General features: G+C 39.0%; 1 protein-coding gene across 1 annotated transcript; it reads right to left on the bottom strand.

Moving 5' to 3' along the window:
• Window positions 1-660: 660 nt before the first annotated feature.
• On the bottom strand, window positions 661-11,000 carry LOC138029163 (uncharacterized). The gene is made up of 5 exons (XM_068876865.1): window positions 6,282-11,000; window positions 5,456-5,501; window positions 4,918-5,163; window positions 4,535-4,612; window positions 661-1,539 (listed from the first exon to the last, which is right to left on the bottom strand). The coding sequence occupies exons 1-5, from the start codon at window positions 8,559-8,561 to the stop codon at window positions 1,346-1,348; spliced, it is 2,844 nt and encodes a 947-aa protein (XP_068732966.1). The 5' UTR covers window positions 8,562-11,000; the 3' UTR covers window positions 661-1,345.
• Window positions 11,001-19,867: the final 8,867 nt, after the last annotated feature.

Raw genomic sequence — 19,867 nt, 5'->3', positions numbered from 1 at the left:
TTAGCTTGGAGTTTAGGAAGAAAAACATTAAACAATAATTTCGGTTTTCTAAGGATATCGTCATTTATTGTATACTCAAAAAGAATAAGGCGTTTCTGCTTGGTCAATGGAAACAGCGTTGGAGTAATTTTGTTTAGTATATGATAAATAATGTGTACTTATAGACTAAGTGGGAGGCACTGTGACCGAGGGCCATGTATTTCTTGTCCGGCTCGGCCTAAATTCAGTCAATAAGCATTTTATCATATAAGGGCTATACGCTAGTCATGAGCACTCAGAGGATGAAATTTGTACAAAAATAATTATAACTTTGCACAGAAATTTATTAAATATGTTTGTATTTGCTTTTCTAGCTGTAAATAACTTGGAAGTTTAGAAGCGTCGAAATCCACTAAAATCGCTCCGCACAGAGCAGTACGTGTTCCTGACAGAGCCATACGGCTTTTTTCGGCCCTCTTTGCCGTAATGCGTAGGGTCATCATACGGGGATTTTCTCAGTAGTTTTACAATAAAAGCGCGCGCGGGGCCGCACGGGACATGATGATAAAAAAATCGTATGAACTTGCTGGTGCATTTTGTGTTTTATGGTCCGTCACTCGTGATGTTTTGAAGTCCCCCCCCCCCCCCCCACCTCAAAAACCAACACTTTGATTTGATTTGTGTTAATTGGTTGATTTCAGTTTACAGTGTCCCCAATTTGTGCTCCAGCGCTAGAAGACTAGACACTTAAATAAAGTTCATTTCCTCAAATTGAACTCGCCTGCGGCTTGTGAAATTTTGAGAACTTTTAAAATACCACTCCTTCCATAAATCTCGAAATGCACTCGCATTCATACGATTTCCTAATACTTATAAGGTGCAGGAAACTGTCATTACCCTGCTAGTGGACGTTCTCGTCTTTACCACTGCCACTTTCTTTCCCCGAAAGAAAGAAAAACCTCCGGCACAGAACAATACTCTTCCTTGTTATGCATACGTCATCGTTTGTATAGATACAAAGTAACTCAAAAAAAGGATCACTTTTAAGTAATTGGCTAAGCCTGTCAGTTACAATATGCATCCCGTACGCTCAAAAACTCAATTAAAATTTTCCACGGGGAAGTAAATAGCGGTGGTAAAGACACCCGTAAAACGACAATAAAAAAACGAAAGTGGCGAGAAATCTTGCTGGTAGAGTAGGTGTCGTCCGCCTAAGACTGCTGTCTTTATAAGTTAAATCCTGCTCAACAATATCTGTGCTAATTATTTATTTATCTATTTCTTTCTTTCTTTATTTGTTTGTTTAGGGTTTGATTAATAGACAAGTCACGTTTAGACCTAGGATTAAATTGTAAGGGCGATTTTTTCAAAGAATGTCGGCCAGCACGGGGTACCCACATTCGGTTAGCACATCGTACAGATCGTCCACGTTAATATGACACCGCTGACTTATATAAGCCAGGGCAGCCTCACAGGGATTCAGAGTTCGTTTGTCAAGATAACGGATTTCTGTTGGGCTGAGGCCTAGTTTCGCAGCAACATCTTTCCACTGCTCTCCACCTGCAACAAAAACGGACATTTTTTACTGCCCCAAGAACTTCTTCAACGCATGGGATCAGTCATTTCAGAATTCTCTCAATTTTTACCCAGCATACAGGCTCGTTAAACAATAGATTAGCTGAAATTTGGGAAGGGAATAAAGGTAGCAAGGGAATCACGGGCCTTGTGGCTGCCAATGATATGATTCAGATAAATCCCTTGTGTCTTTCAGATGGTCAACAGACCAGAATGAACACCCACTAAAGGGAATGAACATTCTTCACATGCAAATGACCCCTGTGAATGTAGAAGTGCGTAAAATACAAGTACTGGAACAATGCTGAAGCGATTTTTCAGATGGCTTTCTGGGATCTTCAGATATAAAAGAAAGAAAAACAGGAAAGTGGCAGATAATGGCTTTTGAGCGTCCTTCCTCCGGTATGATCAGATCAGATCAGCTCAGCTACGTGGCTTCCATATGCTCAGATTTGGACTGGTCTGCGCATATCCTGTGTTGAGGTAGTTAAAGGGGCTAGATCACGCAATTTTAGGCAATTTCAGCACTGATCGAACGGTCACAGAATTAAACTAAAATATCAAAATAACTGTTCAAAACTATAGAAGAAATCTAACAAAACACAGAGAAGTCAAGAAGGGACATAGATGGACAAAACTGAAGAAGATTGAAATGGATTGAATTTGGGTGAATTTGAATTACGTCGGCCCACCTTTTTTCAAATTTATATCAGTCTATATCAAAATGTCATTTACACAGCTGGAAAATCATTTTCAGTTGTTATGTGGCCGTGATTTTGCAAATGAAAGACTCTTGCTCTGCCAATTTGACTTTTAGAGCTCATAATTAACAAAATTAAACAAAATTACCTAAAATAGCATGACCTAGCCCCTTTAATCTGTCCTGGGTTAGGCGAATACATTCTGTCAGTTGTCTGTCAGTCCAGGCCTTCACATCATCTGTCCATTCACGACCCTTGGATTGTCCTCTACTCTCTTCCTTTCTACTCTTCCCGTAAGATGTGTTTTGGGTGGACAGTCATGTCTCATTATAAGACCAAAGCAGGATGGTTTGAAACTTTTAGCAGTTGCCAGAAGTTCTTTTTGGGCAACTAATGAGCTGCGGCATCCTCATTTTAATCTTGTCTTTTCAAATGATTTTTATTTTGCCATGAAATGAACGTGCCGTGTACATCCAAGATAAAACAAATATTTTTTTTCTAAGTCTTCGTGTGAAACTACTCGAATGCAGGGACTTCATGCTAGTGAAGTCACCATCTTTAATCTTTAACCTTTAATCATTATTTGTACACGGTAGAAAATTCATCAGGTGCAATAAATTCCAATAAAATGTCTAAGATCCTAAACCTAAAATTCTAATCCTGATATTATATTAAGTGACAACCATATTCCACTTATAAACCTGATTTCCATGAATGCAGGCGTTTAAATTGATTTAATGAACCAGACTCTCTAATGTTACGGGGTAAGCTGTTCCAAAGAGTTGTGCCACTGTAACTAAAACCATTTTTCATGTACCGGTTGTTAGTTCTCGGAAAGGGAACAACAACTTTTTAACCGAGTCCCTCAGAGCATAATTTGATTCAGTTCGTGTTACAAATTTAGAAGTGAGATATTCGAGAACCAGACCGTTTAAAGACTTGAAAACCATTAGGGCTTTCTGAATTTGACTTTGAGATTGCAAGTCTTTCCAACTGAGTTTGTGAAAAAAGGAATCGACTTCAGCGTCAAAGCCCGATGAAGTTATTACTCGTGCAGCACGGTTTTGTAGTTGTTGCAGCTTGTTAGACAATGTTCTGCCACAATTACCCCAGACTAGGTTGCAGTAATCAAAGTGAGGTTGACCAAGGAAGTTGTACGTGCAGAGTAGGGTAGTTTGAGGCACAAATGGCTTAACTCGCTTTATGGCTCCAATTGCAGAAGCGATCTTTTTACGCAGTTTATCAATGTGGGAATGGCACGTTAGATTTTCATCGATATAAACTCCAAAAGATTTCACTGAGGAAACGTGTTCCACCGGAACGTTATCAATGGAGAGTTTGAGTGTACCAGATAATTTAACCTTTGCCTGGAGCCGATCAACATATATTCGGTTTTCGTAGCGTTCAAGGTAAATCTGTTAGGCACAAGCCATTTGCTTATCTTTTCCAGGTCTTGAGATAGACTAGACGGAATCAGATGCATATCAGAACCAGCATAGGTAATATGGGTGTCATCAGCATGCGTTCTAAGTACGCTAAACGATAGACAGTTAAGCAGATCGTTAATATAAATTCGAAATAAAAATGGGCCAAGGATCGTTCCCTGTGGCACACCACATTTAGCTACATTTAAGAGTGGAGAAGTCAGACAGACAACCATTAACGAGGCACCATTGAGTGCGACTCGTCAAATACGATTTAAACCAATCAAGAGTTTTCCCTTGAATTCCGCACTGATTAATTTTTTTTATTAGTATCTCATGATCCACAGTGTTGACAGCCTTTTACTACAGCCCTTACGTAGCCACAATCGATATTAAACGCCCAACTGTCAGTTGCTTCTAGGAGAGCAGTAGGAGTTGAGTGCAAAGACCGCAAACCAGATTGTTGTTTAAAGATGATTTCTTCGCTGTTTAAGAAGTTGTATAACTGATCATACACAATCCTCTTGAACACTTTGGCGACTAAGGAAATGACTGAGATAGGTCTGTAGTTGTTTAAATCAGATGACTCGCCCTGTTTAAACAACGGAGTCACTCTAGCACATTTCCAGTCGCCAGGAAATATGCCGGGAAATATGCCAGACATCAAGGATTTATTAAACAGATCGCACAAAGGGCCTGAAATAATATCAGCACACTCACGAATCATGAATTCCCACGATACCTGCTTTCAAATTAGAACGGCAAAAAGCAACTAGGAAAGGGGGCAATCAAATTCGTTTGGGAATAAGAACAACAATGTGCTAGCTCATTTTCATTACGTTAGGTTCAACTTACTGCTTAAGTAAATTGTAAGCTCTCTCATCTGACAAACTGGGATATTGCGAATATCAAGGTTCCCTGGTAGCAAGGGACCTGCAACAAAATGAAACAAGCACAAAAGAGATTAATGAAAAAAACGAATGCGCAGGCTACAATTCTACATTGAAAAAAAGAACCATGTCGTAATCGGTGAGACGGTTGGTTAGGTAAACTCAAACAGAATAGAATTTTCCATTCAGAATGTAATTTTTTGCATCTGTAGTTACCTTTCATTGACAGCATGAACCTTCACGAGGTACGGAAGATACGGAAGATCTTATGTATTGCTTCTGTCTGGCTCAACTGACTGAAGAGTCTCCTTTTGTACCCGAACTAACACTGCATGTTGACAGACTCACCAGTTGTCCCTGCAGGTGTAATTTCTCTCAGGTGCTTGACAACCCCAATCCTGTTTGAATCCTTTGCTCTTTTTGCCAGGCAACGAATCATTCTCTTTGTTTCCGGGTTTGGGTGCTGCAGACACATTTGATCCAAATGTAGACTTTCTTTCATCTGTAGTACAATTTCTTTCGGATGGCATGAATCCGACATAAGTGATTCAATAACATTGCCAGGAAGCTGGGCGTGAGACACCTCTTCACTCCCTGAAGCAAAACAAGGACTATTATTGTTTGAATGAAATCGGCACTTACTAATCTCCAACTTAGGCTGATTCAACAAAGAAAATAAAACAGCGAACAACCTTGAAGGCGCCGATATGAGCAGCCAGGTAGCAAGTTATTTTCCAACAGAAGCAGTTGATTTCTAACGTTGCGAACACGACTTGGTGGCTAACAAGGAAATGTCTGTGATTTTACGTATAACTGACATCACTAAAAGAATTCCTCGAATTATATGATCCAAAATACCGAGCTGGTAAAGCAGCCACGAACTTACTTTCACCAGACAGAAACTGTCTTCCATTCATCTCATCTGTTGCTGTCTATAATTAAAACGAAAAAATAATTAACTATTTACGGAAGTGGAGATATCCACCTCTGGCCATAAAGGCGAATAGATGTTTTAGTATATACTAAAACAATGAGACAATACAGCACAAAAAGATGATTTTAACTCATTTGTTCCTGCAACGATTACAATATTTTTGGACGAAAATCCTGCGCGAGTTCCTAGGAGGTAAATGGCAGAGGGATATTCGGAGTTTAGAGTATAGCTAGCCAATCAGAGCGCACCTTCAACGCTATACACTCTTTTAGTATATACTAACAATAGTTACCAAAGCTCTTGACTAAATTATACATCTACTCGTGGTTTCTTTTTGCACCAGTGGTTTAGTTAGTTGAGCAATGGAGTACTGTGCAAGAGGACGCGAGCTCGAACACCGGCCGGTAGATTCAATCCTTCTAAATAGCACAGTTTGCTGAAAAAAGGAACTTTAGTTAAGTGTATGGTCTTCTACCGTTGGAGCACTATTTGGGGACACTGTAATCTGAAATCAACAAATTAACGCAGATCAAGACAAATGTTGGCTTTTGAGGAGAGAACAAACCGGAGTACCCGGAGAAAAACCTTTCGGAGTAGAGTAGAGAACCAACAAATTAAATCCACATATGACGTCGAGACTGGAAATCGAACCCGGGCCACATTGATGGGAGACAAGTGCTCTCGCCATTACGCCAGCCCTGCATCCTGAAAGCATTGAAAGTGGTTTGAGCCTCCTTAAGGCGATCGACTTAAAAGTTTGTATTGCAATCCTTATTACCTGTTTACTCGGACTTGTGAGCCAAGCTGAAAAATTCTTCACATGAACTTTGTTATCCCCTTCAGCAGCTGCTTTGGTGCATCTAATAAACTGATTGGTACTGCGTATATCAGATTCAGATAAGAAGTGAAGACAATCTTCTTGCTTACAATATTCCTTACGATGAGTGCGGCAGTACTTGACTAGCTTTCCGGGGCAACATACCGGGCAAATAAACCCTGCTTGATATATCATGTTCTTCAACCAACAGAACTCGTTACGCATACATTCAAGCATCAAAGACAGTTGTTTGTAAACAGTACGAGCACAGAACACTTCAAATGAATCATGGTGGGTGTCAGACGAAATAGTCAACTTTGATTGATTCCCTTCCGCTAACCGTGGATTGACATTTCCTCTGTGGACAACTATTTCTATGAACGAGGAATGACACAAAAAGATCACGGAGCAGTCTTCGTCTCCAATAGTGTAAAATCTGGCGAAATTCTTGTACAACTGGGGGTTCAGTGAACTCCAAAATTCCTTTTGCCCCCACTGAAAAAAAGTCAAGACCAGCCGCGGAAACAAACTCAAAGGAACTTGTCCGGGCTCAAATTTCAGGAAAAGAGAAGGGAGTTCCGCAGAGGCAATCAACTCGGTGATGTTCTGTGGTGGGTGCAACATTAACATGGACGGTACCAAGTACTGATTATTACATGAAGTATCTGAAGAAGGCCAAGAGCACAGCAAACTAAATTTCTCCATGACAGCAATAAAGCTTTCATAGGTTTCATGCCGTTCTATTAATGGGTCCCACACATGCTTCAAGAGCTTTTGTTCAAGGATGCCTGTTGTTTCGAGTTTGTGCCACAATTGTGTTATTTCAGCTTTTCCATGACCGTCAGAAACCTGAACAGTTATCACTTTCTTGAACACATCAATCAACCACTGAGGATCCAAGACAACCAATTTGTTTAATTCTGGAGTGTCATCAAAATGTATTAAAATTCTCTGATCATGTAAAAAGTCAAGCAATGTTACGAATTCTTGATTGTCGTGAATTTGGCAAACTTCAGCTGCGATCCGTTTTGCGTGCTCCAAATAAATCCATGTATGTCCTTCACCCAGAGTGACTTGGAGCATTTTCTCAAACTTTAACCATTTGATTGGAATGTCCTCCTTCATCGATGGTAGCTCATTTGCAACAGCTAGAATGCTATGTCGCAAGCGCGCCACTCCTGAACACTCTGATTCCCCACCTGACTTAGTATTATCGACTACAAAGAAACCATCGCACAGGTGGTTCCTGTACGATTTCCCCTGCAAAGAACCATACACTTCACGGGCGAGCGCCAAACAGTCAGCCCCATCATAAGGTCGATCGGCATTGGTACAAACTAGGAAAACAGGGGGAAGTTTCTCAGGCAACAAATCTGATTCTTTCGTATGAACGCTATCTCGACTGGCGAGGGAGGCAACAGAAGTCATCCAGAAATCAAGATAGTCCAAATTAGTTTTAGTTTCAAAACTGTCTTGAATGGTCTTGTACATGCCCTGCTTTGTTACAGGCGGGGCCGTTTTATGAAGGCCTCGGCTGAGGTCATACACCATAAGGTACAAAGCTCTTGATGTAAGAAAGAGTGGGTGAGTTGTATAATAAACCGACTGTCCACCAAAATCCCACAAAACCGAGTAAATGTCTTCTTCATCTCTAACCTTGTCGACTTCCTGTAACAATTTCTTCATCAAAGTCTCTATCTCATCTGGTATTTTGGATGCGGTGAGATGATTATTTCCTCTGTTTGTAGGATCAGTTCTTTGACTTGTTGTCAGGGTGTTATAAATATTACTGCTACCATCAGAATCTGAATCTTTTGAAGTTCCAGGAGACGCTGAAACATCCAGCTGTTTATCTCGGGGGAATTCATTGTGACCGATCTTGATAAACTCCAGGGAAGATACCGTGCTATTCTCACCCCTTGTATTTGCACTTGGTGTCACCATGTCTGCAAGGGAGGAATCTACAGACTGGAAAGACTCAACAGAACGTTCATTTGTACAAAAATTTTCTTCCTTTAAAATCTTTACAACCAAGCGAGCTGCATGTTGCTCATAGGAAATTGCATCTTTAGTGTTTGCATCTTGATCCTTCTCCCCAGTCTTCCAAATCTCAGTGGTGACTTTAAAGTAGGATGGATCAACGTCGATCCCAACAGTGCTAACCTCATCTGGATTGAACCGTATTCCCCTAAGTGACTTCTTAAGGCTGGTCTTTCCAGAGTGGTGCTGGCCGATTAACATGACTGGTATCCTTCTAACTCTTGTCTTTCCTTTACTCAGAGCCTTGTTGTAAGCTTCCAAAGCCAGTGGGCCACGCAAATAGATCTCTTCAGGGGGCACTAAACGAAATGATTCAAAGTTAGGACAGCATAGAAAGCACTTGACTGCATGCAAAGCCAGTTTTTTACTCTACCGGTTTAAGGAGAGAGGCATAACTTGGATATTACTGGACTGAAACACCGGCGAAAAAAGGTACATTCTAAATTGTAGCAAGTTTTAGGTATAAATGGTTCAAAACTTGCGCTGGCTACACAAATCAATTCAGCTTAGGCATTATGGAAATTCTTAGAAATAACTGGAAATGGTGTATCAATGACACGCATAAAAGCCTCCAAATATTTGATTTTCTGCAACGTGTTTTTCTTTGCTGCCTAATAATTCTGAAACCGTCAAATCTTCGTCAGGAATAAGTGGCTTTCGGGTGCACAGCAACTGGACATCGAACTACTGAATCTAACACTGCCTTTGGGTCATTAAGCCATGCTTGTGCGCTGGAATTGTTACTTGAGAAGCACTAGCGAATTAAGTTTGTTTGTACAAATCGAATTTTGTTTCTCTCATCTTTTAAACTTTATTTAAATATACCAGGTTAAATCATAAGTCCATCTTGCTTAGTACATGTAGTTAGTAGGTTGACTGCTAAAGACTCTGGTGACCTATTTCACTCTGCTAGAACAACATGACCTTGAAGCGTGCAACTTACAACTCTTTTCCTTGGAACAAAGCTGGGGATTTCGGGACACCAATTCTGTGCCCAAACATGGACAAAAATGAGATCAAAAAAAAAAAAAAAACCCAGCTCCCAACCAGAGTTAAACGCTTCGAGATTATGAGCTTCTGAATCTAAGCAATAACAAATGCACAAGCAGTCTTGCAAAAACACCCAGTTGATCGTTTGGCCCAGTTAGTTGTGCATCGGACTCCCGCACAGAAAGCAGTGTGGTTAACTCTGGCTGGACCAACACTCAGGGTCGTTAAACAACTAAGGGAGAATTTCTGCCTAAGCAATTGGATAGAAGATATTGACACATTGTAACTGGTCACCCAACGATACTGTTGTCCTTTTGTTTCTATTGAGGAAGCCAATCGAGTAGCATTAGTTTTTAATTGACGTACAGAATGCACACTTGGGTATGGAGCACATGGAAAAGCTGTTCGTGTTCAATTGTTAATTAAGTTTTCGTTTAAGGAATTAAGGAGCATCTGATGAGTTTGGTCCTTAAATGAGGCTCGATTTTTCAGTTAATTTGCCAATCATCATCATCATATCATCATCCAGCGGCCCTAAGGGTCGGAGCACATTCAATTACTCTTTGCCACACCATGCGAGTGGTTGAGTGAGAATTAATATCTGCAAAATTAATGGTCAAACTTTGCTCCGACCACGTATCACGGTCATTCTCCAATAAAAAAACACTCACATTAACTCACAAAATAAGAGCCATTTACATGTGAACCTATCTCCCATCTCACATAGCTTGTCCATCATAGGTTTTGACATTTCTTTGAGAGTAAAAGAAACAATGATGAAATGATATATGAAATGGATCATATATGAACTCGGATATGAAATGAAGTGAAGCTATGATCCTCGCAGTTATGAACGCAATTTTTGCAATTGCGTAGAGAAGCCTGAAAAATTCAGGACTTCAACGGAGCTTGAACCCGTGACCTCGCGATACCGGTGCGACGCTCTAACCAACTGAGCTATGAAGCCACTGATGCCTCATGTTAATAATTTCATTAAAGACAATTATGGAATACATGTGTTATAATGCAATATCAGTTTTGTGGGATATCCAGTAGCGTTTCTTGCTGAATAGCCAAACAGAGTGACTCCCCAGTATGTACTGCACAGGGTATTGCCGGACAGTCACCCATCTGGGTAGTAACCTCATCCAACAGAACTTGACTTCTCTTGGGCAAGCCGTAATACATCACATGTGATCGAGGTTATTTGTGTCAGAACAATGTGGTGTGGAAACGCTGAATGATATGGCATCACGATCGATACCCGAGGTACATCCCGCGGGACTGACAAGATTACAATGCTTCAGCATTTCTTCAAAAAGTAAAATAAGGGTAAGCCAGTGAGCTATACTTTTTGTATAAATATTTTGAAAGTTAACTCTTTGTCTGTAGTAAATGGCTTCTGAGTTTCATTCTTCAAATTAGGTCTGACGTTTCACAAAGTTATTTGTTTGCCAATAAAACACCAACAATATCTGCAAATGGTCAGACTTTTGACCTCTTCAATGCCTTCAATAAACCATAGGATCCATCACATAGCCCTTGTGCGGGACATTAAAGAACCCACAACCCATTAGAAGAGAGCAGCCCAAGGAGTCCCTGGTGTTGTGGCATGTGCACCTGAAAATCCTACAGGTAATTCATTCTCGTTCCCAGAGCTGCGATCCTCTTGGCCAGCGCCACGGATCGAGATCTCTTGAGCTCTGGCAGGTTCCAATATTTAACAGTCTGCGATTCACGGACTTCCGGTCGTTCTGCGCAGTCTCGATTCTTTTTCAAAATGGCGAACCACGCCAAATTGATCTCTTACACGAGGCGTTGAATCATGGAATGGAAATTCTAGATTTAGGCGACATCACATTGAAAGGAAAGAAGTATGAGGGTTTGAAGCTATCTGTGCTTGTCATTTCGCCGTTAAATACCTCAAATACACGATCAAATTTTTAAGATGAGAGAGGGAGGAAGCTGAATTGAAAGGGACAAAAATTTGGTTTTATCAACGGAGTTGATAATGTAAATTGGCCACCGTACAGAGATTCTAAAAGCTTAGAATCTCTGTACGGTGGTCAATTTACATTATCAACTCCGTTGATAAAACCAAATTTTTGTGTACTACTTCCCCACCGACGCAGCACCACAGTTTCTTTAGAAACTACCCCTTCATTGAATTGAAAGGGAGATCGGTTAACAGGAGATGACGACAGGGATCAAGTTGCACTGAATTAAATGTTGTTAAATACATCCGAGTGATAATACTTTTGCATGTGAAATGTTCTAAGCTCTATTGAAGTAGAGACTATAGTATTATAATGCATAAGTAAACAACCTTGAAATTAGCATTTATTACTAAAAATAAATGATCACACACTGATAATAAATTATTTTCTTATGTTTTGCAGCTAAAAGCCTACCTAATGGTACCAATTTTGTCTGATGCCTAGGAATTATGTACACTTTTTTTATCATCTTGTAATAATAATAATAACAACAACTTTATTTAAGTGTCAATGGATTTAGTACTAGAGCACTAATTGGGGAAACTAATGACATTAACTCAAATCAAATCAAATAAAATATGTTTTTTGTGGATGGGGTAAAACCAGAGTACCTGAAGAAAAACCTTTCGCAGTAGAGAAGAGAACCAACAAACTCAACCCACTTATGACGCTGAGTTTGGGAATTGAATCCAGAACACATTGGTTGGAGGCGAGTGCTCTTACCACTGCACCACGCCTGCTCCCTGACTTACTGGATCAAATCTGCATATTTGCACCCAGTAGTCAATTTACTCTGTAACTGTTGTACTTCAAAATTAAATTTAAGTTAAAATGAATCCAACCTAAATGATTATTGTTTGATTCTCATTAACTTCCTTTGTCTTTTAAACCTACTGATGATAAATAATGATGTTGGGGGACAAATCTTGATCAAAATTTAGCTACATGCAGGATGAAGTCATTTAAGTTGCCAGAATTTTACATAAATGTTAATGTGTTTACATATTTTTAGAAAACGTATATAATTGGACACCTTGTTCTTACATCTTGGCACTAGCAAAACTGAAGAACGTAACATCACTCTTTTTGCACAGCTTCTTGCACTGGTCGTTGATACCCTTAAGGAAAACTGCCTTAATTGCATCTCCAAAACAATGTTTCAAAATCTGCTGAGGTTTTGCTCCACTATTCATCATTGTTGACAGTTCTTTGATATATTCACTGTTTTATTCAGTTAACAAATGATACAAAATACCATTAATATTTTTAATGTGAATTTTAAGAATTATTGGGCACAAATAAATTATTATTCATGGTCTTCATACACTTCAGTTTGTTGGTTTGAGCAAATTATTGAAAGTAATAAGATAAATGACTAACTTTGTTGTTCTAAGAGTTATCATAATTATTATTATTATTATTGCCAATAACAGGTACACTGTATTTTGCGTGTGAATATATCATTGCACATTATAAATTATATTTTAATTAGGATAGTACACGCACTCCCATTAATATTGGTCAATAGCTGTGTTTAGTGAATATGACCAGGCTTGGTGCCCTTGAAGCTATAATGATCAAGTTCAAAATTGGCAGGAGGTGGCTCATAGTAATTGGAACATATGGACCACCAAGTGTCAGCGCATCCATCTGGAAGGATGAATTGTTTAAACTATTCGACTGTGCATCTAGTCAGTGTGGGGATGTGATGTTGCTCGGTGATCTGAAGTGCAATTTATTGAATCCTGACAGCTAAGGGTTTACTTTCAAACCCAGTAATCCTACTATCATCAAAAATTCCGTCCTTTCAATGCCCTCGGCAAAAGCCATGGGCTAGTGGGACAACATTCCTATAAGAATTTTCAAGGATGGTATTGATTCTATAGCTGGGCCATTAAGTAATCTATTTAATTATTGTATATCCACTAATACTATACCCAAGTATTGGAAGTTTGGGCAGATCACACCTGTATTCCAAAAGGGCGTTGAATATCCTAAGACTAATTATACGCCTAAATACTCTTCTTGTAGCTCTTAACAATGTATTTGAACGTATCCTTGTCGACCAGCTATATTCATATTTTTCTGATAAGTTGTCCCCATTTTTATCTGCATATCGTAAGTACTATACCTGTGAAACTTCTTTGCTTCGCATATTAGAGGAGTTCAGACATGGCCTGGACAAGCGACTACTTGCATCCATTATTGGAATTGATCTGCCCAAAGCATTTGATAGTACACCACATGATCTGCTGCTAGCTAAGTTATCTGCATATGGTCTTAAGAGAAGTAGCTGCTTTTTGTTGGAGAATTATCTCAGAGAGTTAAGTTGGTGATCAATTCTCCAATTGGTGTTCTCTTACTAGCAGAATAGCACAAGGATCAGTATTGGGTCCCTTATTGTTTAACATCTATACCAATGACCTATTTTTCGTTAGTTTGTCATCTAAAGTCCGTGCTTATGCTGATGATACCCAGGTCTTCTCCATAGGTAATGATTCCTCTTTGACCCATCAGCACATGCAAAGTGATCTTCGCATTGCTTGTGAGTGGTTTAATAGCAATGGTTTATCGGTCAACCATGACAAATTCTTCACCATGTGGTTGGGTAACACCATGGATATACCTACCTATGATCTTCGTAGTAGTGTCATTAGTCTAGTTGACAGCATGAAATTGCTGGGTGTTACAATTGATAAAGATTTCAATTTCACTGAGCATGTGGCGGACATAGTTCGTAGAGTTAGCAATCAGATACAGGTTATGCAAAGGCATAAGAAACTAATTAACACTGACACCAAGACTAAATTATACAATGCCTATCTGTTGCCACATTTATATTATTGCTGTGTCATGTGGCACCATTGCGGTCAACGTAAGTTAATGAATTTAGCCTACGATTAATGTTTTCAATGATAATGACAGTAATTATATGCAATTACTTAATCGTGTGGGAAAACCATAACTATTTAATGGGCGTGTACATTATATCCTTACATTAGCATACAAATCTCTTAATGGGCTGGAACCGGAATATATTTCTAATATGTTTACTTTAAAAACTCACAGCATTAATCAACGTACTAGTGGTACACACTCTCTTTTTATCCCTCGTGTCAATACTACTAAATATGGCCTGCATTCTCTATCTTACTATGGCAGCAAACTATGGAACTCCCTCCCTAACACGAGCGTGTCACTGCCAACAGTTGCAGCTTTCAAATCGACTATTCGCAATTTAGAATTTGATACTGACTGCTGTCCCTTCTGTAGATAGTTGTAAATTTATCTTACTGCATTATGGAATTGTATATATTGTGATTTTATATACCTATTTTATTACTCCCTACCCACCTTATTTTATTGATTCATTTATTTATTTATTTTCTCGGAGATATTAGCATTTTTTTTGCTATTTCAAAGTCGAGGTGAAATAAAGGTTTTGTTGTTGTTGTTGTTGTTGTTTATATGAGAGTATGTAAACACAGCTGTGACATCACATGAATTTTTATTGGTTATGTGTTGTCAGACGCACGTTTTGATTGGCTGGTTGGAAATATGAGGCGTGTATGTTATGCAAACCCTCGACTGTGTCTTGGGTTAGCATAACTGTCGAGAATTCTCCCAACCGTGCTTTGCATTTAGATGAGGCTATGTAAACATGGAAAACATCCTCTATTGCTTAAATAACACAACAAAGTATAAAGTTTTGATCCGTTGCTTTATCTCAAGAGAAGCACTTCCGGAAGGCAGTTTTCTATTAAGCACTGGCCATTGAAGCAGATTCAACCAAGCCTTTGCCTGTTGGGTGCATCTGGCAAAATAGCTCAAAATGCGTGTGGGGCTTCCTTTTTATGGTGCAAACAGGGACTGTCTGAATTATGTTGATCTCTTTTTAGCTGACTAAACAGTTGCTCTGACGAAGGGCCAACACTCGAAACGTCAGATTTCAAATCATTTATGGTGGTAATTCGACCTTCATCAAAATATTTCATAAAACCAAATTGTCCTGTTAAACGTAACACTGAATGCAATCAATGTAACATGGAGACAATTTAGCATGTAATGGGGTCCCTCATGCGTGAGCCCAAGTGTTGACGCCTGTCGAAGAATAGGTTATTGGCTAAGCTCTTCTGACCCTACAATCTACCAGTTTAATAAATTATATACTAGCCGAAAACAGCAATGTGAAAGTTAACTAACAGGTACCCAACTTACTGTGGCCATAATAATCCTCTGAAAACTGAGAACCCAAAAGTTGTTTTTTAGTAGCTGTGTACCAGCAGGAGAATCATTCAAGCTCTCCTCTGGATAAACTATCCAGAAGGTGCAGGTTGTCAAAATCACTTGAGATTAATTTGAACTTGACACTGGAATTTATCCATTTTTTAGATACCCCCCTCCCCACTTTACCCACATTTTTAACTAGGGACTGTAGTCCTTTTTCTTCAGGAGTTGCTCTCAACTGAAACCTTTTATATAAACCTTAGTTGTATGATTTTCTTATAACTAATGCAAACTGGACATGGAAGGAATTTAATGCGATATTGCACAATGCAAAGAAAATATACTTACAAATTTCATTATTGCAATAAGAGAATGTAACAAAAAAGTATGCGATAACCGGGTTAGCTGTTGGCTTAATCTTTTCTTCCTCACCACGGACATATTCAAAAGGAGTCAAGGCTTTGCGTTGTTAAACACATGAACAATTATTACACTGTAAACACATGAATCCAGCTTAGTCAAAAATCCTACATATAACCAGCTGACCTTGCTCCTTTTTTCTCGCGTCCCACACTTGGTGAAGGACGGGCTCTGCTGCACAGAGATCGGATAACCGACTCGTGCTGAACTTTCAAATGAACTACCGTCTTTACAAACTCCTGAAATGTCATGACCGTAACGTAGCAAGTTCTACATATTCGCGATGGTAATAAACCATCGTCGACAGAAATTTTCAAACCAGAAAACTCTTCTCAATCCCGTACGATTTGCCTTTTCACCAAATAAATCCAAAGGATCCTTGTTACTAATAATATATCTGTTGCAAGTACGGCAAACAGAAAAGAGAATCCCTTCGGCCATTCTCTGCCGATTTCTTCCGGTTAGCATTTTTCTTTTGTTCCCATCTGACCGATCAGTGACGAGAACGGATTGGAACCTGCCAGAGCTCTCGATCCGTGGCGCTGGACAAGAGGATCGCAGCTCTGGGAACGAGAATGCGGGTAATTTTGATAAGATTGCAACGGAAGGCATTTGCGCAGTAGCCGTGAAGAGACCCTTTCTAACCGTTGTAATGATGTCTGAGTCTCTAGTGGAATAAAGCACTTCCTTGAATGACTCACACTATTATATTCATTATTTATTATCCATGTATGTTGTTCTCCGATAAAAACACTCACATTATCATTAACACATAAAATAAGAGCCATTCACATGTATACCTACCTTCGATGTCACTGAACTTGTCCCTGAAATGTTTTGAAATTTCTTTGGAAGTAAGAGAGCAGTCATAAGCGAACCTTCAAATTACCTTTTTTGCCAACAATAAGTGAATAGAATGTATCAACTCACCATGTGTCTCCTTTAGGGTGTCTTTACTGCTGCCTTTATCAGTTTTAATCCTCTTCAGGATGTCTGAATCAAATCAAATCAATGGGTCTATTATTCATGACAATCAATTGAATAAAAGAGCAAATTCAAATAAAGGTTAAAATAACATATACACTGAAAAGGTCTGACAGTAAAGGTTTCTAATCTCTTCCCGGAGAACTCATTTGTCTCTTAACAAAACTGGATGAACTGGACTAGACATGAGATAAGTTCATAGAAAGACAGTTCACATAGCTTCAACATTTACTGCCCTTACTATACAAATAAATTTTGGCGAGATTTCCACACAAGACTCTTCTTCATAATGTACATGCTCATGTGACAAGAGAGGAAGGGTTACGTTTTTTACAAACGTTGGCCGTGTAGCACTTATATTGTAACAGAAATTATTAACTATTTGAGGGTAATGTAAAGTGCTAGTTTTCTACACATGTAAACCATGTGAGCGTTTGCCCTACTATTTATTGAATTGGGTCCTCACAAGGACAGAGAAAAACTCTGAGCAGGGTTGAAATTGAACCCACGACCTTTGAGTTAGATCACCGCTGCTCTACCAAATGAGCTACATGGTCAGACGGGAGCAGGTCGAGGGAATTGAAGATGTCAACTCCCACCCTGGTCAGAGATTTTCTCTGTCCTTGTGTGGACCCAATTCCATAAGTAGGGCTAACGCTCACATGGTTCACATGGGTAAAACCTAGCGCTTCACATTACCCTCCAAAAGTTAATTCTGTTGAAATATAAGTGCTACACGGCCAACGTTTGTAAATAATGTAACCCTTCCTTGTACTTGTACATATCAATTGCCATGAAATTGACATCTTCAATTCTTATGATCTGCTCCCGTCTGACCTTGTAGCTCAGTCGGTAGAGCAGCGGTGATCTAACCCGAAGGTCGTGTGTTTAATTTCTCTGTCCTTGTGGTTTACATGAGTAGAAAACTAGCACTTCACATTACCCTGCAATAGTTAATTCTGCTGTGACAAGAGACTGACTTTGAACTGTTCCACCTTTTGTTTGAAATGTTGTTTTCTTTTGTGTCAGTGGACTATTACGTAAGAGAACACTACCGACATCAGAGGTTTTTAGGAATATACATCCCAAGGATCACAGGCGCAAGGGATGTTGTGATTTTGGTATGTTGTGATGTTATAAACACATCAGAATGTAGTAACGTGATTAATTAATAATCATACCGCTAAGCACTGTACAACTCAGTCTGCCAGTTGAGGAGACAAATCACATAGCCGACAATTTTTGAAAATTAAAATTGATTAAATCATTTAATCACCCCAAATGAGAAAAAAAAAAAAAAAAAAGGAGAAATCATTGACGTCATTACCCAGCAGACAGGTTAAAGGTATTCGAGCAAGATGGCCGCATTTTCCTTCGCTCAGTGATTAGTGATATTGTTTCGAAGTAAAGAGACCTAAAAATGCCCACTAGAAAGGGAAAGAAAGTAGAAGAGGATTTTGAAGGGTATGGGAGGAGTAGTTCTGTATTTCTCACGTGTGTAACGTTTTTTTTCACCCTACTTCTTCTTTATTGTTAAGCCTTTAATTTTTTTTTCATTTGATGACAATTATCAACTTTTCACTACTGTACTAGTAATTTACATGTAGTTAACTGGGGCACAATATTAGTCAACCTAGAGGTGCCCCTTTCCTCTTCGAGTAATTTGTCAAATATTAATCTTAATTTATGAATTGAAATTTATCTGGGCCAGGTTGTTCGAAAGCCGATTAACTTAATCCAGGATTAGCGTAAACTTTTGTTTCAAGTTTTACATGTAACTTTTTGGTGAAAGTTTCTTTAAATTTGCTTACTTTTGTTTTTCAAGATTGACTTCTTCTAATGTAAAGTTTTGCCAAATATCATTGTTGAACAGCACTTCGGAGTAGAGAAATAAACTTCTTGGTTAATTTTTAATCTGGGATTAGCGCTAATCAGCTCTTGAACAACCGGGCCCTGAAGGGGAGAAATAAAATTCACAAAATACTCAACACAACCCAATATTTTGTCTTTAACTTCTTATAACCAAAAAACGATCCTGGTGACCCCTATTTTGTATTGCCTGAAAGTAACCACCAAGGTAAATAGGAACGCTCCGCAAAGTGAAAAAATTCTCTGGAGTGGATTTAGAGCTACCTTTATGAGTGGAAAAATTAAGGTGGCTCTGAATCTGCTCCCAATAATTTCCTTAACCACGTAGAGAATTTTACCCTAGCCTGTTCATTACTTCTCAGCAATATAAGATGGATGTCATCAGGTGCATTTTCCTTTAAAAAACTATATGAACTATATGCAGAATCTCCATCGTCTCATCTCACTAACCCTATTAATGATTTTCAGAGGATAAAACAGCACTGATTTTTATGAAGTTACATGTATGTTCTCTTTCATCTTCTTCAATTTTTCATCTTAATTTAGGTTTTGGAATTCTGAACGCTACTAGTCAGTCCATCCTCCATAGCACATACCATGATACACTAGTGACATTTCTTGTTCTTCTGCTATTGTTCCTATGAATAACAATGTGTGGTGCTTGTTTTATTCAATTAAGTAACACACCTTTCACTTCTCCAACTTCTGACCTCAGCATTTCTGGATTAAAACACAAAACGAGATAGACGTAGTGATTCAATAATGCAATAGGCATTGGCCCTTTACTGGTTTGTTTCACCTTAACACCTCAACCTTTTCCTTTCGTACTCCCTAAAGGGTCCTAAGTTAGTTTGACGAAACTTGTTGGAGAATAAACAAGTTTTACAGATCCAGTTCGCAGAGTGCTGCTCACTAGTTTAGTTTTTTAAATTATGTGACATTTAATTGACAGGGATTTCTTTATGCAGGCAGTGTTACACATCCAGTTATAGGATTCCTCAGTCACATTGCACAATATAA

The sequence above is a fragment of the Montipora capricornis genome, chromosome 13 (assembly GCF_036669925.1).
Source record: "Montipora capricornis isolate CH-2021 chromosome 13, ASM3666992v2, whole genome shotgun sequence".
NCBI lineage: Eukaryota > Metazoa > Cnidaria > Anthozoa > Scleractinia > Acroporidae > Montipora > Montipora capricornis.
Note: the sequence above shows the minus strand (reverse complement) of the source record. Positions and strands in the feature narration are given on the sequence as shown.

Bases quoted from the DNA above. Each gene is read 5' to 3' on its own strand.
- LOC138029163 (XM_068876865.1), bottom strand. From the start codon at position 8,561: ATGTTAATCGGCCAGCACCACTCTGGAAAGACCAGCCTTAAGAAGTCA. The intron at 5,164-5,455 runs GTAAGTTCGTGG...GTTTTGCTTCAG, and splicing joins ACAGTTTCTGTCTGGTGAAA to GGAGTGAAGAGGTGTCTCAC. The intron at 1,540-4,534 runs GTAAGTTGAACC...TTTTTGTTGCAG, and splicing joins GCTTACAATTTACTTAAGCA to GTGGAGAGCAGTGGAAAGAT.